Consider the following 23,501-nt stretch of genomic DNA (forward strand, 5'->3'; position numbering starts at 1 on the left):
TGCTTTTCTGGTGAAATATTTCTAGAAAAATCTTATTTGTTTATGTAAATAGAAACCTAAAGAAAGGAATGTATACTGGGCCGGGCGCAGTGGCTCATGCTTGTAATCCCAGCACTTTGGGAGGCCGAGGCGGGCGAATCACGAGGTCAGGAGATCGAGACCACGGTGAAACCCCGTCTCTACTAAAAATACAAAAAATTAGCCGGGCGTGGTGGCGGGCGCCTGTAGTCCCAGCTACTCGGAGAGGCTGGGGCAGGAGAATGGCATGAACCCGGGAGGCGGAGCTTACAGTGAGCCGAGATTGCACCACTGCACTCCAGCCTGGGTGACAGAGCAAGACTCCGTCTCAAAAAAAAAAAAAAAAAAAAAGGAATGTATACTGGAATCTTTAGTTTAGATTCATTTTGGTTATATTCAGATCCTGTTACTATGGCTTAAAGCTCCAGTGAAGAAAAGGCTGTGTCTCTTTCACCCTTATACCCTTATTCACCTTTATACCCTTAGTACCTAGCATAATGCCTGACACAGAGTAAGTATTTAATGCATATCTCTGGAATAAAATTTGATAAACACCAGACTAGCTGCAGTATTATAACAGACTAATTTCTATTAATAAAACACTGAAGCATTTTACTTTCACCACTGTTACTCAACATAGTACTGGAAGTCTTAGCTAGAGCAATCAGACAAGAAAAAGAAATAAAGGACATCAAATTGGAAAGGAAGGAGTCAAATTATCCTTGTTTGCAGATGATATGATCTGATATTTGGAAAATCCTAAAGACTCCACCAAAAAAACTATTAGAAGTGATAAATTCAGTAAAGTTGCAGGATACAAAATCAACATAAAATATCAGTAGCATTTTTATATGCCAATATGAACAATCTGAAAAAGAAATAGAAAATGTAATCCTATTTACAATAGCCAAAAATAAAGTTAAATACCTAGGAATTAACCAAAGAAGTGAAAGATCTCTACAATGAAAACTATAAAATGCTGATGAAAAAAACTGAAGAGGACACACACAAAAAGGGAAGATACTCCATGTTCATGAATTGGAAGAATCAGTATTGTTAAAATATCTATATACCCAAAGCAATCTGCAGATTCAATGCAATCACTATCCAAATATCAATATTCTTCACAGTAATGAAAAAAATTCTAAAATTTATATGAAATCACAAAAGACCCAGAATAGCCAAAGCTAACCTGAGCCAAAAGAACAAAACTGGAGGAGTCATATTACCTGACTTCAAATTATACTACAGAGCTATGTAACAGCATGGGACTGCCATAAAAACAGATAACACAGACCAATGGAATCGCATAGAGAACCCAGAAAAAAATCCACACACTTACAGTGAACTCATTTTTTTTTTTTTTTTTTTTTGAGGCAGAGTCTTGCTCTGTCCCCCAGGCTGGAGTGCAGTGGCGCGATCTTGGCTCACTGCAAGCTCCGCCTCCCGGGTTCACGCCATTCTCCTGCCTCAGCCTCCCGAGTAGCTGGGACTACAGGCGCCCACCACCACGCCTGGCTAATTTTTTTGTGTATTTTTAGTAGAGACGGGGTTTCACCGTGTTAGCCAGGATGGTCTCGATCTCCTGACCTTGTGATCCGCCCATCTCAGCCTGCCAAAGTGCTGAGATTACAGGTGTTAGCCACCGCGGCTGGCCCAGTGAACTCATTTTTGACAAAGTTTCCAAGAACATACACTGGGGAAAGAATAGTCTTTTCAATAAATGGTGCTGAGAAAACTGGATATCCACATGCAGAAGAATGATACTTGATCCCTATCTCTCACTTTATACAAAAATCAAGTCAAAATGGATTAAAGACTTAAATCTAAGACCTCAAACTGTGAAATTACCACAAGAAAACGTTGGGGAAACACTTCAGGACATTTGTCTGGGCAAAATTTTTTTGAGTAATACCCCACAAGCACAGGCAACCAATGCAAAAATCAACAAATGGGATTGCATCAAGTTAAAAAGTGTCTGCACAGCAAAGGAAACAATCAACCACGTGAAGAGACAACCCACAGAATGAGGAAAAAAAAATTGCAAACTACCCACCTAACAAGGGATTAATAACCACAATATATAAGGAGCTCAAACAACTCTATAGTAAAAAGTCTAATAATCCAATTTAAAAAATGGGCAAAAGATTTGAATAGACATTTTTCAAAAGGAAACATACAAATGGCAAACAGACATATGGAAAAGCGCTCAACATCACTGATCGTCAGAGAAATGCAAATCGAAACTACAATAAGATATCATCTAACACCAGTTAAAATGACTTTCATCCAAAAGTCAGGCGATAACAAATGCTAATGAGGATGTGGAGAAAAGGGAACCCTTGTATACTGTTGGTGGGAATGTAAGTTAGTAAAACTATATAGAACAGTTTGGAGGTTCCTCAAAAATCTAAAAGTAGAGCTATCATACAAGCCAGAAATCCCATTGCTGGTTATATGCCAAAAAGAAAGGAAATCAGTATATCAAAGAGCTATCTGCACTCCCATGTTTGTTGCAGCACTGTTCACAATAGCCAAGATTTGGAAGTAACCTAAGTGTCCATCAACAGATAAATGGATAAAGAAAATGTGATACATATACACAATGGAGTATTATTCAGCCACAGAAAGAATAAGACTCTGTCATTTGCAATAACATGGATGGAACTGGAGATCATTATAAATGAAATAAGCCAGGCACAGAAAGACAAACATGACATGTTCTCAATTATTTGTGGGATCTAAAAATCAAAACAATTGAACTCATAGATACACAGAACAGAAGGATGGTTACCAGAGCCTAGGAAGGGTATTGGACAGAGAGAGAGAGAGAGAGAGAGAGTGTGTGTGTGTGTGTGTTGTGTGTGTGTGTGTGTGTGTGGCGGGGGGTTAGGTGCGGGTGGTTAATCAGAATGATGGTTATTCATTCTGATTTTAAAAAATCAAAATAAAAAACAAATACTTTTATTTTGCAGCTTTTACTTGCCACATGGCTTGAGTACAGATAAAGATGGGAATTATTGGGTGACAGACGTGGCTCTCCATCAGGTAGTCTTCCTTTTGGTAATATTCAAATTAGAAGCTAACAGAGTTATGCTTTTGAAGTGCTCTGGAGTTGTATGGGTTTTTTGTTTGTTTTTTCTTCTGTCACCCAGTAAGTTATAACAAGAAAATAGAGATTTTAAAAAATCAGAATGAATAAGACCTAGTATTTGACAGCACAACAGTGGGACTATACTATACGATGTATATAAAAGGTAATATTGTATTTTGATCCAATTAAAACCAATGAATCTTTTTTTATTTTGCAGGTTTATTCAATATAGAAAAGGTAATATTCAAATTAGAAGCTAACAGAGTTATGCTTTCGAAGTGCTCTGGAGTTGTGTGGGTTTTTTGTTTGTTTTTTCTTCTGTCACCCAGTAAGTTATAACAAGAAAATAGAGATTTAAAAAATTCAGAATGAATAAGACCTAGTATTTGATAGCACAACAGTGGGACTATACACAATAATAATTTAATTGTGCATTTTAATATAACTGAAAGAGTAAATTGGATTGTTGTAACACAAAGGATAAATGCTTGAGGGGATGGATACCCAATTTTCTATGATGTGATTATTACACATTGCATACCTGTGCTAAAATATCTCATGTACCCCATAAATATAAACATGTACTGTGTAACCACAAAAATTAAAAATTAAAATTTAATTAAAAATATAATATTGAGGCACTTTAAAGTTTTTTTAATTAGCAAATCTGGTATCTTAAAAATAATATAACATTATAAGTGTCAAGATATAAACTTGGCTCAGTAGCTGATGATAGTTGTATTTTGATCCAGTTAAAACCAATGAATCTTTACATGTTTTGAAGAACAACACTTATTTGCACCATTTTAGGAGGCTGAATTTTCTAAATTTCATATACTCCAAGCACATTCATACAGTGTAGAGAACATTCTGATCACTCTGGCAATCATACTGCAGAGAAAGTACACTGAGAAGACAGAAGGGCCATGGGCACACTGAACACAGTTGCTGTGTTTATAAAAAGCACGTTAGAATAAACAGTGGGAAAACACTTTTGAAGCCAAAAGTAGCTTTTAGTTTCTTAACTAAACCAAATCTTTAGAACTTGAATAAATTCCAGGAAGTGCTATTTTCAAGTCTTGTTGCTTAGCACAGTCATAGCAATAAAGCAAGCAAACAAGATTTCTGTTGGGTCTAAGAGAACTTTAAGAGTACACTTAACATGTTGTGATGTTTTCTCTACTTGGATGAAACCAGAAAGAGACTGATTTATTTTTTGTATTCTAACTATAGTGAATTTAAAAACCTGCCATCATATGCAGGTGCAGTTCTACTAAGAACCTTAGAACTGCACACGTGCTAATTTGCATCTGAAGAAACTGATGTAGGAATAGACAAGGACATTTATTCTAAATAAAATATAAAATAAAAAATAAAATAGAACACTCCCATCAATCAACCTTGCTAAGAAAGTTATCACATCTTCTTAAAAGTTTTTCTAAAGCTATTCAAGTACGGATTGAATGCCAAGATTTATATTTTAGTTTTCTTCTCATGAAAATTGAAACCTAGACAATGTATGTAAATACCTTGCGCACTGGCTTGAAGATGTCTATAATTTCCCCATTGGAAAAGTTCATCACAAATCCTTGTACAGGTTCTTGGTCCCCAAAATGAGGCTTCCCATTCACCGCAAAGAGCAAGCCTGCAACAGCAAATCCAGTTAACTTTTCTTTAAAATATGGGTAAGAATGGACTTCTAATATATCCATGTATATTATGCAAAGAATAAATTTAGGGTCAACCTGGTCCCTACAATTGGCAACAAAAGTAGAATATAAAATACTTAGTGTCTCCTCCTGAGTAACCAGATCAGTGTCAAACAGGTTAGAGGACTAACCTCCTTGTAACAGGAGAATCGGGAACTGAAATGTGTGTTCCACTTGGAAAGCCAGTAGAAATCAGAAATACATAGATATTGATATATAGATATAATACACATATACAACTATTACAGGCATCTTAAATAGGAATTGGGGAAAGTCAGGTTATTTAGGCCAATAATTTTGGAGTCTCAGATCTTTTAAAAAATAAGTAATATTTGCCATAGCTACATGGAGAATCCAAGAGAAAATCAAAGAAAATAAGTGAAGTTACAGTCTATACAGAACAATCTGATTTTAAACAACTGGAATTTGAAAATGTAGGATGTATATTTCAGATTATCAAAGACATATTTTTCCTTAATTAAAGACCATCTTTTTAATTTTCACATCATGAATACTTTTTGTAGTAAAATTATATTTCTTAACACAATACTATTTATTCAGAACAATGAAAATGGTGATGTTTACGTTAAATAAATAATTCAGATGATTGAACCACTACATTTTCAAAGAATTAAAATGTAATAAATTATACACAATGCTAAGCCACCATTGAAGATATTTTCATCATTCTTGAAGGATTATAGTTTTTTCTAGGATGTACTATAAAAAACACTATAAACATCAATTACTATTGTGTGAAATTATAGAGAAAATTATCTTTTGCTTAGATTCTGTTCCTAACCAGATTCCTTCTCAACTGATAATTTTCTTCTTATATTTATTTTTGTTTATTATGAACTTGATAAACGGTCCTGACAAATTTTTCTTTAAATGTGCGGTAAACCAACCTAAGGAATGATAGTTGTGACAACCTCTTATTCCTTTTTCTTTATTCCTTGAGGAAGCCAAATTTGCTCTCTATCCAATCACCTGAGTCCCTTGATTTTATGTCCTAAATAAGTTGGGGGGCTGCTTGGTCCAGATAGTAGCCATATGCAACTTACAAGAAACATAAATATTATGGTAATACCTATAAATAGTCAATGCTGCTTTAATACAGGTATAGATATTTTTATTGAAATATATTGTACCCTTTAATTGTGAATTTTTCAAAAATTCCTCCTGTTATTGATCTCATTTCACTCCATTGTGAAAAGAGCATATTTTAAATGTTTTCACCATAAAACATAAGTATGTGAGATGATGGGTTTGCTAATTAGCCTTACTTAGTCATTCCACATTGTAAACATACATCAAAATATCACATTGTACTCTACAAATATATACAATTACTATGTCAATTACAATTTTAAAAATATTGTAATTGTATGTAAATTTCAGAAATTAAATATATTTTCATTATTTAAAGAAAATATGGTAAGTTGTTTTGTAATATAAGTTATATGTATTTGATTAGTCTGAATTATTTTTCAGATTTTCTTAAAGTCAAGAAACTCTATTTTGAAAATGAGAAAAAAGTTGAAGATTTTATTGATTATCCTGGTATTTAGGCATAAGCCACACTTATTTTTACATATTTTATCTTTAAAAAAAATTGGTCACTACTGTTTTTAAAAACGTGAAATGAGTATTTTGAATACTGATTTTATCAGACATATACCGTCTGTCGACGTGTGAAGACAAATATTAATTATTTCATACTGGAGCAGATGATCAAATTAAGATAAAATGAAAATCAATGTTTGGGAACATTTTTAACCCCTTACAAACAGGTGTTAAATCCTTTGAGTTCTTCATTGTTTCTGTAAAATGAATAGCGGTACTTTAATCAAAACTGAGTTAGAACACACTAACAGTTTTAAGATACTTTTAAGATGTGAAATATAATGTATCTTCAACCTCTAATAAGAAAGAAAATTTATAAAAAGAGCACATTAAGATAAAACAATTTTTAAGGATAGAGTACAGTAGGACAGAAGACAACAAACATATTAAGATGAAATACCTGGTATATATGAAATTGCAAATACATTTCTTCCAAATGATGAATGCTTAATCTCTCTCACAAATTCTTTGGTGTCAGTTTTAAAACACTGGATCCGACCATTTTCCCGGTCTGCCACACATAATTGGCCCAAAGGAGGCACAAGAGCCAAGCTGTGAGGAACAGTGAACTGGCCTGGCAGAGGACTGCTCTCTGAAGACTCTATAGAACAAAAAAAAAAAAAAACCCTTAGATACACAGTTTTAAAAATCACCCAAAGTTTGACTCTCTAGTATGTTTCTAAATTCATGATAGTAAACCATTAAATGCCTGGAGCCAGGGGAAAGATAAGGTAAAGCAGTTTATAAGTTTATTTTATAATGTCTTTTGTCCACAAATACATTACAGATTTTCTCCTTATTTGGACAGTTGTTTGGTGGATTCATTATTTTCCTTATAAGACGTGTGTGTGTGTGTGTGTGTGTGTGTGAGCGAGACAAGCTAACTGGATGCATACAATGACCCAGGTTACAATGACCCTGTAGGGGACAATTACAGCTTAAAGAATGTGAGTGGTGGCCAATATTTAGTTCCCAGTGATACTGGCTAAGAATTACAATTGGAGATTAAGAGTCTTATTGGGTACCTTCTCCCCACTGTGTGATGAACTTTCCACTTGGTGAAAACTGCACAATCCTGCTGTTGCAGTAACCATCTGATACATAAATGGCTCCAGTGCCTGGATCCACAGCCACATCAGTGGGTTGACAGAAGTGATTCTGGTCACTGCCTGGTTGCATGCTCCTTCCCAGGATTAATATAGGGTCTTCTTTATTGTTTGGATCCAGTTTGAACACCTTTTTAAAAAGGAACAAAAGCCTTACCTACTTTTCATGGTTATTAGTGACTTTACACCCACATGACTAAGACCACTTTCACAAGCAATTGGAGTAGAAGCTCCCAGAGACTTATTTAAAAGAAGATATTAATACTTTTTAGAACTGAATGGGATCCTAGAAATCATCTGGTCTGGTTCCTTCATTTGATAACAAAGCCTATGAAGATTAAATGATTTGCTCAAGGTCACCCGGTTAATTAGTGGTGAATGGAGACTAGTACATGGATACCCAGTTCTGTCCACCCTGATGTTTCCTTTTTGTCTTTCCTTAGATAATACTGCAATGCACTCCAGATAATACATGAGCAATAAATGTTTACCGAGATGATATTTTCCAAGTTATTTGCCACCTATTCATGAAAAGCATATTACACTTGATATAACTTCTTTTAAAAATAACACAAATTTGAATTTATATATATATATACATTTACTAGAGGCCTAGCCTCAATTTATAGAAGATTAAGGTAGTTTAAGAAAAAAACATAAAAACATAAGTGAAAAAATAGAAATAAGACTTAGGGCCAGACACGATGGCCACACCTGTAATTACAGCAATTTGCAAGGCTGAGGTAGGTGGACTGCATGAGTCCAGGAATTCAAGACCAGCCTGGGCAACCTGACAAAATCCCATCTCTACAAAAAATTTAAAAAAATTAGCCAAGTATGCTGGTGTGTGACTGTGGTCCCAGCTACTTGGGAGGCTAAGGTGGGAGGATCACCTCAGCCTGGGAGTTGGAGGCTGTAGTGAGCCAAGATTGTGCCACTGCACTCCAGCCTGAGGGACAGAGTGAGACCCTGTCTCCAACAACAACAACAACAACAACAGTTAGGAACAGAGGAAATAAAGGCAAATACAGACAGTTAAGAAAATGGTCGGGAGGGCCCATGTAGTTATTTGAGTGAAGCTTCACATCTGGCCCAAGGGACAAGTGTGACTTCATCATTTACATACTAGCTTTTCCTAGCATTGAGTTCTAAGAGAAATATTTCAGATGTGGATTGTTATGGACTGAATGTTTGTGTCTCAAATCCAAATTCACATGTTGAAATCCTAACCCCCAATATGATGGTAATACGAAGCAGGGCCTTTGGGAGGTCATCAGGACAAAAGGGTAGAGTTCTCATGAATGGGATTAGTACCATAAGAAGAGATAACAGAGATTACTGTCACTCTATCTCTCTGACCATGCAAAGATACTATGAGAAATTAGCAGCCTATAACCCAGAAGAGGGCCCTCACTAGAACTCAACCATGCTGGCACCCTGTTCTTGAACTTCCAGACTCCAGACCTGTGAGAAACAAATTTCGGTTGTTTATAAGCCACCCAGTCTATAGTACTTTGTTATAACATGCTGAACTAAGACATGGCTGCTCTATTTTCTTGTTATAACTTACTGAGTGACAGAAGAAAAAACAAACAACAAACAAAAAACCCATACAACTCCAGAGCACTTCAAAAGCATAACTCTGTTAGCTTCTAATTTGAATATTACCAAAAGGAAGACTACCTGATGGAGAGCCACGTCTGTGACCCAATAATTCCCATCTTTATCTATACTCAAGCCATGTGGCAAGTAAAACCTGCAAAATAAAAATATTTGTGTTAATTACATATTTACTCTCAAGGCATATGTGACAGAAATTTTTCTAATTAATCTGTAAAGACAATACAAAGTTATAAATTGATAAATGTATACTTGCATTATTATAGAAAAGACCAAAATGAATTGTTAATAAAAATACTGTTATAATGAGATCTCCTTGTGACAAATCTTAGGTAGTATTTAATAGTATTAAAATTTATAAATTAAGCCTACGTATAAATTACAAATGTTTATTATAAAGTATGGTATATTAGAGAAAACAGTATCAGTTTAAAAACAGGTTCTGAGGTCATAAATATTAACATCTTACAAATATATATAAAACTGTCTTAAGAAACAAAAATGGATTGATATAGTTTGAGGTTAAAACATGTTGCAAGGAAATGTAATGTGTTAATATAAACTATTAGACATATAACTCAAAGGCTTTAAAGAGTGCCTATTAAAGACAGTAAAACCCACAGCATATAACCTTCAGCCAACATGGGCTGTGAATATCTAAGCAAAGTGAAACAGTGAGCTAGATAAACATTAGAGAAGGTTAATCTGGCAAATCAATCTTAATGATCTGGGTAAGGAACTTGGACTGAGCTAACAGACACATGGACAATACATTGAGGTGGTTTGGTCCAATGATATCCGACAATCCAATAGCTCTGTTAGCTTCTAATCTTAGTGTAGTGTTGACAACACAGATTTTTTTTTCATGAGCCATAACGGTAACACTCTGATTTTGACTAATTAGCTGAACTAGATCCCTGTTTTGACAACTGAATGTGAGGATTATGATTTGCTTTCAAACAGATACTCCACCGATGGCCAAGTTGATTTAGCAGTAGTTGTTCTGCCTTCCCCTTAATTCCTTTCTGGAATGAGGGTGCTTTTGGTTAATAAATAGAGCACCAATGAAACAAGTTCAAACATTTCACCCCTGACACACAATCTTGAGAATGCTGTTAAAAAATTCTAAGCATCATTATCATCTCCACAAGCAGTTGCACTCAAAACGGTGGCTATCCACCTTGCGAAGAAGCTAGCTTTCCCTGTGCTTAAGCAGATGGAGAAGGGTATAATTCCTGAAGCTGTCAGGTTACAATGGTTCAGGAGATCTGTAAGCAAGTGCCTCCCTCACTTCTTTCAATGACCATAAATATCAGCCAACTTTTTTTTTTTTTTTGGCTGCCAAGTGCCATCTCAAAATAAGACTAAATAATGAGCAGTTTTCAAAGCCAAATTACATATGCATGATAGGGAATACTAAAAATGACACTTGTTTAGTATTAACTTTGAGATAGAAAAAGAGAAGCTCTTTTTCTTAATGGTGATTACTTGATGAGTTTGGTTGTCCTGAAGAATTTTTCTGCTGAAGAATTTTTTTGGATCATTAGAGCTGGCTGAGCAGCAACTCACTTAATCAAGTATGTAAGTTATATATTACATATGTAATATGTAACAAGCTTGACTACATATTAAAATCACCTGGGAACTTAAGATTATTAGCCCCACTCTATACAAAATCTAAATCTAATTTTTTAAAGGACAAATTGACAAATTTTAATTGTATACATTTATGGGGTACAATGTGATGTTATGACATATGTATACAATGCGGAGTGATTAAATCAAGCTAATGAACATATCCATCACCTCAAATACTTAACATTTTTTGAGGTGAGAACATTCCAAATATACTCATTTAGCAATTATGAAATAGGCAAGGACCTGAATAGACAGTTCTCAGGAGAAAACATACAAATGGCAAACAGATAAGTGAATCTAAATATTTTGAAGCTTCCCAGATGATTCTAATATTCAGTCAAGATTTAGAAACACCTACGTAGAAAATGAAAGATGGGATGGCCCAGTTAGTTTTCTGCTTTCTCAAGTGCAGTTGTACAAAACACTCGAATTTCAAGACTCTATGATACACTTTATACTCAATATATGTAGTACAAGTCTTAACAACATAAGTCATTTAACTCACAGATTTTTTCCACTGGACTGGAGTACCGCAGCATTATTTGGATCTATGACAAGAATAGTGTCTTCTTCAATTGGTCCAAGTCCTATGTGCTGGTAAACAAACTTGCTGTCAAACGAGCTAAACAAAAAGCATTAAATAGGAAATGAAACAATCATAAATTCCAATGAAATTGAGAAATGCAGACCATTCACTTGAGATTCTAAATACAAAATCAAAAGAGCTCAAATGTATTTGACTTCACTCTTTGCCACATTTCAGTCATTTGGATTATAATATACACCATTAACCTGTGGAACCATGCTACTCAGGGTGGTCAGTAGAACGGAAGCATTGGCATTGCTGGGAAATGCAGTTTCAGACCTACCGGACCTGAATCTGCATTTGCACAAGACCCCTGGGTGGTTCCTATGCTCACCGGGGTTTGAGAAACATTGATCAAGAACTCTTAATGTACCTGAAAAATTTCAAAAGCTCTTCAAAAGAGTATGCAGTCATTCAATAGACATTTTCTTTCATATTGCAAAAGAAAATATGACTTATTTTAACTTTATCATTAATGATAACAATAGCTGGAAGAGCAATGATCAAAATGTTTGTTATTATACTTTAGGTACAACATGCAAATACATATTATAGAGATATAAAAGAGGATGTTCAAAGTATTTAAAAGTTATAAAACTGAATCTAGGCCGGGCGCGGTGGCTCACGCTTGTAATCCCAGCACTTTGGGAGGCTGAGGCGGGCGGATCACGAGGTCAGGAGATCGAGACCACGGTGAAACCCCGTCTCTATTAAAAATACAAAAAAATTAGCCAGGCGTGGTGGCGGGCACCTGTAGTCCCAGCTACTTGGAGAGGCTGAGGCAGGAGAATGGCGTGAACCCGGGAGGTGGAGCTTGCAGTGAGCCGAGATTGTGCCACTGCACTCCAGCCTGGGTGACAGAGCGAGACTCCGTCTCAAACAAACAACAAAAAAAAAACCGAATCTATCCTTGAGACAAAAATATGCTTAGAGGCATAAAACTTACCAAATAACAGCTATTCTATAACTACAAAATGAACAACTATGCAATAATTAATTAAAAAACTTAAATATGACAATTTCTGCTTTTAAACTCAGTACCTTTTAGATTATAAATTATGGACATATATTCATACATATATACTTTCAAAATTATATTTCTATTTAAATTGTTAGTAATATAATTCCTTAAATTCACAATTATCACAGACATGGTACTTATTTCATTTTCTGTTTGGGAAATTATATGTTAACAGGGATGAATGACAAAGATAAACTCTTCTAATCTAAGCTTCTGTAATATAGAAGTAAATGTATGAAATAACAAGAAACCAAGTTATCTTCTCAAAAAAGGATTGGATCAGTACATATTTGAGGGGTGTGTGTGTGTGTGTGTGGGTGGGTGTGTATGTGTGTGTGTTTATAAATATACATATCAAGTCAATAAATGACTTATGAATATTTCTGTAAAACAGAATTGCCTTTATAGCATCAGGCAAGGTTGTGAAAAAAGTATTAATATTTTGTAGTTCAACTGTTTAAGCAAAAGAAGAATCTGAATAACATTAAATATTTGCTAAGATATTATATATTTGCAATTTGGGAAGGTAACAGACTACTTGGATCTGTCATGAATCCACTGATCAGTTGGCTGCCATTTTTATGGAACTTATGTAGAGTCCCAGTACTCTACATAAATAGGAGAACAAAAAAAAAATTCTTAAATTATATTCTTTGGCCATTAAAAAATACACCACACAATTATCTGAGTTACTTGACTGTTACAGTCTTTTGGGTATAGTTTTCCTGAAAGACAACAATAAGTCCCTGAGTAGTTCTTATTAATGATGCATTCAATTGAACACAAAATATTGATTCAGCTTTGTCAATCTAAAACTTAAGTAATACTCTTTATATATGCTATTATATGCAGTTAAAAACCACACAGTGGTACCTAGACAAAATAAATAAATTTATGAAATGGAAGTATCATCATTAACAAAACAGATTTCATAAGATAGTTATGGGGTCATTATCAAACTGAAATGTGAAATTTTATTAGATAGGAACTGATGTAAGAATATTCATGGTATTATTAAATTATGGGAGAATGGTAAAGGGAAAATATGAAGTCACTCTTGCTAGTATGCAACACCAAATAATTTATCCTATATCTGAAAGTCTAAATATGAATTTATTTACTAAAAACATAACTATTCCTCTGAAAAACATAGGTACTGGATTCAACCATTAATAATCTTTTATTTTTCCAAGTTGACTATAATAATGACTAACAAGTTCAGCACATCTGAGACTCAGTATATTATAACCTTCACATTCATATGTAATAGGTTAAAGTTTCTTCATTCATTATCTCTTTTTAAGGTTTGATACGGTTTGGCTGTGTCCCCACCCAAGTCTTATCTTGAATTGTAGTTTCCATAATCCCCATGTGTCGTGGGAGGGACTTGGTGGAAAGTAATTGAATCATGGGGTGGTTACCCCCTTTCTGCTGTTCTCACGATAGTGAGTTCTCATGAGATCTGATAGTTTTATAAGGAGATTTTCCCCCTTTTGCCCGGCACTTCTCCTTCTTGCCATCATGTGAAGGACATGTTTGCTTCCCCTTCTGAAGCAATCTGCCTGATTGTAAGTTTCCTGAGGCTCCTCCAGCCATGCTGAACTGTAAGTCAATTAAACTTCTTTCCTTTATAAATTAACCAATCTTGGGTATGTCTTTATCAGCAGTGTGAGAAGGAACTAATACAGGAAATTGGTACCAGAAATAGGGGGCTGCCATAAAGATACACAAAAATGTGGAAGCAACTTTGGAACTGGGTAATAGGCAGAAGTTAGAACAGTTTGGAGGGCTCAGAAGAAGACAAGAAGATTATCGGAAAGTTTGTAACTTTCTAGAGCCTTGTTGAATGGCTTTGACGAAAATGCTGATAGTGATATGAACAATGAAGTCCAGGCTGGGATGGTCTCAGATGGAGATGATAAGCTTCCTGGGAACTGGAATAAAGGTCAGTCTCGCTATGTTTTAGCAAAGAGACAGTTGGCATTTTGCCCCTGCCCTAGAGATTTGTGGAACTTTGAACTTAAGAGAGATGATTTAGGTGGAAGATGATCTGGTGGAAGAAATGTCTAAGCAGCAAAGCGTTCACGGTGTAACTTGAGTGCTCATAAGAGCATTCAGTTTTATTAATTCACAAAGATATGGTTTGAATTGGAACTTGTGTTTAAAAGGGAAGCAGAGCATAAAGGTTTGGAAAATTTGCAGCCTGATGATGTGATAGAAAAGAAAAACCCATTTTCTGAGGAGAAATTCAAGCCAGCTGCAGAAATTTGCATAAGTAACGAGGAGCCAAAAGTTACTTGTCAAAACAAGAAGGAAAATGTTTCCAGGGCATACGAGAGGTCTTCACAGCAGCCCCTTCCATCACAGACCCAGTGGCCCAGGAGAAAAAAATGGTTTGGCTAGGCCTAGGGCCTTGCTGCTCTGTGCAGCCTCAGGACTTGGTGCCTTGTGTCCTAGCTGTGGCTAAAAGAGGCCAAGGTAAAGCTTGGGCCTTGGCTTCAGAGGGTGCAAGCCCCAAGCCTTGGCAGCTTCCATTTGGTGTTGAGCCTGTGGGTGCACAGAAGTCAAGAATTGAGGTTTGGGAACCTCTGCCTAGATTTCAGAAGATGTATGGAAATGCCTGGAGGTCCAGGAAGAAGTTTTCTGCAGGGGAGGAACCCTCATTGAGAACCTCTCCTAGGGCAGTGTGAAAGTGAAATGTGGGGTCAGAGCCCCCACAAAGAGTCTAGAGTCTCCACTGGTGCACTGCCTAGTGGAGCTGTGAGAAGGGAGCCACCGTTCTCAAGACCTTGGAATGTTAGCTCCACCCACAGCTTGCACCATGTGCCTGGAAAGGCAACAGACACTCAATGCCAACTGTGAAAGCAGCTGAGAGGGGGGCTGTACACTGCTCAGCCACAGGGATGGAGCTGCGCAAGGCTGTGGGAGCCTACCTCTTGCATCAGTGTGACCTGGATGTGAGACATGGAGTCAAAGGATATCATTTTGGAGCTCTAAGATTTGACTGCCCCGCTGGATTTTGGACTTGGATGGGGCCTGTAGCCTCTTCATTTCGGCTGAATTCTCCCATTTGGGAGGGACCTGGTGGAAAGTAATTGAATCATGGGGGTGGTTACCCCATGCTGCTGTTTTCTGATAGTCAGCAGGTTCTCATGAGATCTGGTGGTTTTATAATGGGCTTTTACCACTTCTGCTCAGCACTTCTTCCTGCCATCATGTGAAGGACATGTTTGCTTCCCCTTTCGCCTGATTGTAAGTTTCCTGAGGCTTCACCAGCCATGCTGAACTGTGAGTCAATTAAACCTCTTTCCTTTATAAATTACCCAGTCTCAAGTATGTCTTGAACTAATACAAGGTTTAAGTCTCACATTCCTCATTATTCAGAAACATTTCAGTGCTTTGTAAAGGCACAATGGCAATCTAAATAATGTGAAAATTATGCTTCTCCTATTAAGAGTTAAAACCTTTCCCTGTCTTTTTTTAAATGGAAATTTTAATTAAGATAATTGTAGATGCATATTCAGTTGTAAGAAATAAAAACAATTCTATGTGCACTTTACACAGTTTCTCCATTTTGCAAAACTATATATAATATCACTACATATAATAAAACTATATATAATATTTTCATTTATTCTTAGTTTATTTCCTTGGAATATACTAGTACATTACTCTTCTACCCCATCCCGAACTATGGAATACGGAAAGTTACCGATTCATAATTCCAATTCATAATTCTTGCCAAATGCTATCTACTTTATATGTAGATTGTGAGTTCTGACTCACCATTGACAGCTAATAATAGTGGCAGGCCAAATGCCTATTACATATCCTCGTATTATACCTCAGCACACATAATTCCACATCATCCCCTCTCTGCAGAATGACAAATCATTAGGGAAACCTGATATATTTACTTGCCCCCATGGTTTCTCCAAGAATGGGATGCAGTATTTCTGTAAGATAACTCCCGCTTTGATCTGTCTTGTCATTCATGTAAATATTCACCATCATTCCTAAATCTCTGGTCATATTATTTTAGGAAATAGCACTCCTACAATTTATTGATGAGGAGAAAGTAAAAAGGTTTCCCTCCCTCTCCAGGAGCATACACTGAACTTCTGTAACTTAAAGCATTTCTTATGGCTCCAGATTATTTCTCTAGACACTCAAATATTTCAAAGTGTAAACTATAGGTTAAATTACTCACTGATAGCCATGTAAGATCAGAGTCACAGACCTGAAATGCTGGGCTTGGCTTCCAAGAAAACAAGTTGCATTAAGGAAGAAATATAAATAACAGACCCACAGTCCTTGTGCCAGTCAGGTCAAATGAAAATATTGCAGCTGATGAGTAGGTAAGTGAAAAACATCCTCTATCAATGGCATTGTTCTACACTGCACACAAATGTAGAAAAAAATGTATCAAGTAATTGATACTGTGCTGCCACAAACACTATTTGTGTATGGGCATTTATATTCATAATATAGAACTTTCAAGTTTCCAGTGGTGGCAGCAAATAGCAAAATTAACTAATTTGAGGATCATCTAATTTTATTTCATTATCCACTTTTTGGTGTTGTAATAGAAAATTCTGACATAGCAAATGAAGGAATGGGAAGAAAAATAGCAAATGAAGGAATGGGAAGAAAAATAAGGAACAAACAAAATAAGACAGAGTAAGTAAATCAGAGTAATTTTTTTTTTTTTTGAGACAGGGTCTCTGTCACCCAGGTTGGAGTGCAGTGGCATGATCACGGCTCATGGGAGCCTCAACCTCCCAGACTCATGTGATCCTCCCATCTCAGCCTCCTGAGTAGCTGGGACCACAGGTGCACACCACCATGCCCAGCTAATTTATTTTTATTTTTTGTAGAGATGGGGGTCTCCCTATATTGACCAGGCTGATCTTGAACTTCTGGGCTCAAGCAGTTCTCCCAACTCCACCTCCCAAAGTTCAGATATTTACAATTAAAAGTTGGATCCTTAAAAAAAACCGTCTTGCAACATATCAAGATATCTTTCCCAGTATCTTATTACAATGTAACAACTAATTATCTGGGTCTTTTTAGGTTTTGTTTGCTATCACAAATTACACTCATGTCATCTATATGTACAAAGGGCATTTTATGTTTGCTTAAGACTAGCTACTTTTCCATAGCTTTATGATTATTATTCATATTATTACTATACTTCCACTGTTAAGAATATCAGTGATAACGCAAATTCTAGAATTTACTGATTAGAGAATCTGTTCATTTAACTACCACCTCTCAAAAACAAAGTAAAAAATGATACAAAGCTAACAAAACATAACAAAATCCAAAGATAAAACACTTTACTTATATATACAGCTCATTTAAATGTAGTAATTTACTTCTGTAATGTAAATAACAAATAAGAAAAACCCAGAATTCTTAGGAAGAATGTAGCTTTAAAGGAATTAATCACTACATAATAGGCCTGACCACTTCATTTAAAATAATTGTGATTTTTTAAACAGATGTCTGTATGTTTAAACTGGCAGCATCAAGGGACATTCATTTACTCAGATGATTGGTTGACCAGTCCTAATCCTTTCACTTGGGATGGTTGGAGCTTCACGGAACTAACAGCTGCTCCCTGACGGTTACACAGGGCAAATAATAAAATACGTTGACATCTTTTCTCAAATGAGAAAATCACAGTCCCCCTCGAAACACACATGTTAAACTTGCTAAGTAAGTAGTTTATAAACTCTTGTAATTCAAAGAAAGGTAACCCTTGAACAGTTCACAAATGGCTGTCAGATTATAGAGCTGGATACACCGTTGCTATAGCAAACTGCTTATTTAGTGTTCTAAAGCAGCTACTCCACATTATTTGCTGCAGAGAGGTCTTTATTTCAACGACATTTAACTTTTTACAGGATATAATAATACCCTGAACATTTCACACAGTGCCTGGAGCACTTTTGATTTTTCTTTGTTTCTCTGGAAAAGCACTCAGTTGCAAAGACTGAACTGTGGCCTATGGGCTGGAATTCATCAGTTCTTTATTTTAGCAGTTTGAATTCTCCATTAATGATTTTTCACATTAGCAGCTAATCAAACAGTTTAGATAAGGCTGGGAAGAAATGCTTTGCTATATTCACACACACAAAAGAGCTACAGTAAGGAGAAAATAAAATTCCATGCCATGAATCAAAATTAAAGGAATTCAAATTAAATAACAGCAACTGAAGGAAGACATGAAATATAATGTAATTATATAAATTAAGAAGCTAGAGAAATAACTGTAGGTTTTCATGCAAGAATATAAGTGAAATGTAACCTCAATGTTAGAAAAGCAAAGATATACAAAGGCCAGAGACTCTCGATGGAATATAACTTAATATAATGTTAAAAACACTTACTTCTGAAAATAGACATATTGTAAAAAGTCCCTGTGAGGCAGGAAAAGAGATGGGCAGACAAAAAAAATTCAGTATGACTATTTAGTGCCATTTTGGGCCTAGAACTATAAATGCCACAAATAGATATGAAGAGAAAAAAGAACTAGGTATCATACATCCAGGCTCTGGATTCTATTCAGTCAATAAGGCCACTGGGGACAAGTGACTTGACAAGGTACATTTTGTTACTTAACAGTATGAGATAGTTATTAAAGCCCTCACTTTTTGGGCAAGCGACTGAGAATCAGGGAGTTCAAACGTCTTGATGCAAGTCTCAAAAACAGGAAATGGTAACCAAGATTCAAATCCAGGCCTCCTATCTTAAAAAAAAATGTGATTTTCTCTTACTAGGATTGGCCTGACTGAATTGGTAAATCTCCCACCAGTTATCAAATTCAATGTGTACTGTAGAAGAGATGGAAGAATAGTCACATAACCAAGAAGAACTAGAGAAAATAGCATAAAACTGGAAGAAAAAGCCTCCAGTAAAGTGTGAAATGGCGATATGAGAAAGATAGAACACTGAAACATTCTTTTTTGTAGAACCCCTTACAGTTTTCCCTCAGACATGACAGTACTAAGGTAACAGACACTTTTGAGTTCTGTTCTCCAGGGCCAGTTAACTAAAGTAGGAAAGAAATTGCAGATGTTGAAGCATAACCCAGGCAGATATCTTAACCGAGGCTCCAGAAAACTAGCGAAGCAAATCTTGAACTGATTTTTCTACAAGTTAGGAAGCAGACAGATTTCTAAAACAATAGATCTTGGCAAACGTCCATAAAGTATTGATAAAGAGATGGTTTGTGAGCTATCTGGGGGGAGGAGGGAAGAAGATTCCTAGAAGACTATGAGTTCTCTACAAACGAAACTTGCAAAACCAACCATTCAACTATTCAAATTTTATAAACATCATCTATGAAGATATAAAAGGCATGCTTATCAAAGAGATCTAATACAAAGTTGGGAAAACTAACACAAATTCTCTGGCTAATTAAGATTAAAATAATGTCTGTAAATTGAAACAATGCTAAATGTAATAAAGTAGAACATAATTGGAATAAAGCCCTGAATTCAATATTTTTAAAACACTGCATAAGCATAAACTTCCAGTAAAAATATCAGCATAATTTTTGACATATATTTGGAGATTTTCATAGATTACAAATTCTACGTAAGGCAACACAGTGATATAACTGCTAAAAAAAGGGAATACAATTCTCTCATACTAACAGATATGTAGAATACACATCAAGGGAACTAATTGTAACACTGATCAAATAATATATGAGGTATTGTGACCACTTCTAGGCGAAACACTTTAAAGGGGAGAGAAACCAAAATTCCTTAAGTTGAAATAAATCATGTCAGCATGAAGATTGGTTGAGAGCTTGGAGAATATTCAGTTTGCAAAAGATAAGGCTTTCTTCAAATATGCAAATAATTGACATGGATAAATGGGAATAAATTCATCCTGCATTACTAAAAGGTGAAGTTATAGGACACAGATTTAGGTAAAATAATGAAGAACTTTATAACATCTAGATGGGTCCCATAATTGGAAAGCATGTCTCATATCTAGGGAATTTCTTAGCATTGAAAAAATTCAAGCACTGGATGATGGTTGAAGTTGCTGTAGAAGAGATGTATACATTAGGTGGGAGGCTGGAGATAAGCTCCCTGATGGACACTTGCTGTTTTGGGAGTACGTGTTTCTTGTTGCATTTTGTGATAATGAAACCTTACCTTTTTCTAGTTGACCCAACATTTTGAGCTCCACTGTCAGCCCATTGCTTCAGATAATGTTGACTCTACTCCCACATTTTGTGAGTAGAACAAAAGACACAGGCTAAGTCACAGACTCAATTTTATTCCTCTGCCCAAAATATCTGGTTTAATGTGCAATGAGACATGATCTAGGTCAGACCAAGGAATGCTACAAAGACTAATTTTAGTGAGTTTATGTTGACTCATCAGGCATATAGACTATCTCTTCTGTGACATTAGGATGACAATGTGAATTGAACCTGCAAATGGAGAGGAGCAACAGAATGAATCAAGGACTGGAAATGGAGCCACCCTACAGAAAAATGAGCTGTAAAATAGATCCTGATAATGTAATTGGGCTACTATATTCCTTGAAGTTTTCACTTATACAAACTAATTTTATCTTTTCCTAAGTTAGTTTGTGTTGAGTTTTCTCTCTTATTTGTAACAGAAAGAATCTGAAGTTATACTACTTCCAAGACCCCTTCCAACTCCATGTGAAGAAATGATAAATGAAATAAGAAATACAACTTCTAACATCTATAAGTTAGGGGCAAGACCCATAGTTAAGTGGGTATATGATGTGAGTTCTGCATAGTACACTCCAACCATAGCTCAGGTACATGAAAGATGGGCCAAGAAGCACTTTGAGTGGGGTGGTGATTTTAAGACAGAAACTCAGGAACAGCTATTACTGAGGCAAAAGCTACCCAGTTCCTGCTGGGAAACATTTAAACTTTAAAGAGCTCTAGCTGCCATGCTGCCCTAACACCAGGGCAGACAAGAGACTCTTCAAAGTTTCATTACACCCTGCTGGCAATAGGCATTTCTTATTTCAGCTAGAAGAGACGCAATATTGAAGTAAGGGAGAAAAATGGAAATCAAATCGAGAAAGGGAGTGACTGTCATCTTTCAGGACGTCAGAGGTTTATCATTATTATAATTTTGGTTGCCATGTATATTTAGTGTGGTTAAGTCAAAGAATAAGGGCTGATCAGGGTTACCAGGTGGGAATGAAGAATAATAGTACTTATAAAGACAGCTGATGCAATGATATTAAAGGAGCTTTGGGTACTGAGTATTAATTAGGAATTATTATTAACTCCAAGTACTGTCTGATATTTAAAGAATGATCACATCTTATGAACTATGGGACATAATGTGCTTCAATTTGATTTAGAATATGCCCTGGTCTTATAGAACCTACAATTTTGTGAACCTCAGAAATATCAGAATGGGAAAGATTTCAAGGAAAATTAATACAGGATTTGTCACTATCAAACAGGAGTAACAAGAAGAATGAAGTTTCCCACTAATTTTTAATTTGTATTGTCCCTCACCTGTACATCATAAATTCCACAGGAAGGTACTTTTTCTTTGTATAATCCTTGGATTTTTAATGAAGGACAAAAAAACACCGATATACTTCATCCAATTTATAGAATGTGACTTAGGAATGATGGCCATGCATTACCATTCAAAGAATGGAGCCTGAATCTAATTTGTTCTTTGAACTAATCCAAATTTATTTTCCTAAAAAATAAATAACAGAGTAATCTACTTCTAATTCTACCCAGAGAGCTGAGTGCCAGAAAAGAATTTCCTTACAACCATGGATTGCAAAGTGTGCTAGGGGCAACAGGCAATACCAGGAAGGGAGACGGAAAGAGAGAAAAAAAATAGTTTTACATCTGAAAGACAAAGATGAAGAAGAGCGAAGAAACAGAGATTTAGTGAGTAAAATCAGCAGTTTTCTCTGAAGACATCTTGCATGTTCAACTGCACCCCTTTGTAGATGTCATTTATCAGGGCAAATACTCTGGGGCTTTACCAATGAAACCAGAATCTATTTCCACAGGATCCTGGTTACCTAGATGCTAGCACAGCCAGATAAGCCACAGAAAATGCTCTTAGGTGGTTCCTCTTTCATAGTCTTACTTCATCTCCCACCCTAAACTGGACTTCACAGATCCCTTTTTTCTATTAAACTATTCCAGTCTCTGCTGTTTACTTGGAAATGAATATCACATTAAAATGGAAAATTGGCCTTTGTCCAATTTAGCTTTAGTCAGCTGAAACAGTATCAATGGGAGAAAATGATGCTGTAATTTTCTCCTCTGGTAAAATGTGGCTAGAAATCCATGCAGGAAATGTAGCAATATTCATTAAAATGAAGAATATGCTACCATGAATAGTAATAGTTTGCTTTTAAAAGCACTTGTTAAAATACTATTAGATGTTCAATAATGACTAAGATGATGTAACAGAGACGTATGAATGAGAATGTTGAGTTTGATTATTTACTTTGAACTCTGAAGTGATCTTTTTCAGATTCCATTTTCAAGTATGACAACTGGAAAGGACAATTAAACAGTAAGAATGCTACCAATGTATTCTGAAATGTTGATTGAATTTCATCTTCAACTGCACAAAGAATATTAGACATAGGCATATGTGACAGAACCAGGTTTAACAAAAATTTAATCAACATCTCTGAAACTGGAGAAAACCAATTGAACTATACATGTAGATCCTCAATTTTCCAAATGAGACCCCATAGTTATACGTATGAAAAGAGAAGATACATTAGATGTAATTGATAAAAGATCTTAAAATTTATCTCCCTATATAAATTTGTATTGAAATAAATGAATAATGGATATTCATTACTTAAAAGAATTAAAATAACCTGCTAAATTGTAGGGTTTAGCTTTTAAAAATTGTTTAGCTAAATTGTGGGGCAAGCTCTTAAAAATACATTCATGAACATGCTTACAATTCTATTAAAAGCAGTATCATAAAGTGGCTAAGTGGGCCAACTCTGGAGTTAGATGGGAAGCAACTGAAGCCTGGCTTTGCCACTTGCTAATTTGGGCAAAATACTT

At 35.6% G+C, this 23,501-nt stretch overlaps 1 protein-coding gene across 17 annotated transcripts in view; it reads right to left on the reverse strand.

Annotated features, from left to right (window-relative positions):
- The window catches only part of PAM (peptidylglycine alpha-amidating monooxygenase), a 278,097-nt gene that overhangs the window by 16,043 nt on the left and 238,553 nt on the right, over positions 1 to 23,501 (reverse strand). For all 17 annotated transcript variants that reach the window (XM_032156751.2, XM_032156750.2, XM_032156747.2 and 14 more), the window contains 5 exons: positions 11,317 to 11,433; positions 9,237 to 9,309; positions 7,473 to 7,683; positions 6,848 to 7,048; positions 4,642 to 4,757 (listed from right to left, as the gene is read on the reverse strand). In XM_032156751.2, coding sequence (XP_032012642.1) covers positions 4,642 to 4,757; positions 6,848 to 7,048; positions 7,473 to 7,683; positions 9,237 to 9,309; positions 11,317 to 11,433 — 718 coding nt within the window. The remainder of the gene's footprint in view (positions 1 to 4,641; positions 4,758 to 6,847; positions 7,049 to 7,472; positions 7,684 to 9,236; positions 9,310 to 11,316; positions 11,434 to 23,501) is intronic.

Source organism: Hylobates moloch, unplaced genomic scaffold (assembly GCF_009828535.3).
Source record: "Hylobates moloch isolate HMO894 unplaced genomic scaffold, HMol_V3 SCAFFOLD_6, whole genome shotgun sequence".
In the NCBI taxonomy this organism is placed as follows: Eukaryota; Metazoa; Chordata; class Mammalia; order Primates; family Hylobatidae; genus Hylobates; species Hylobates moloch.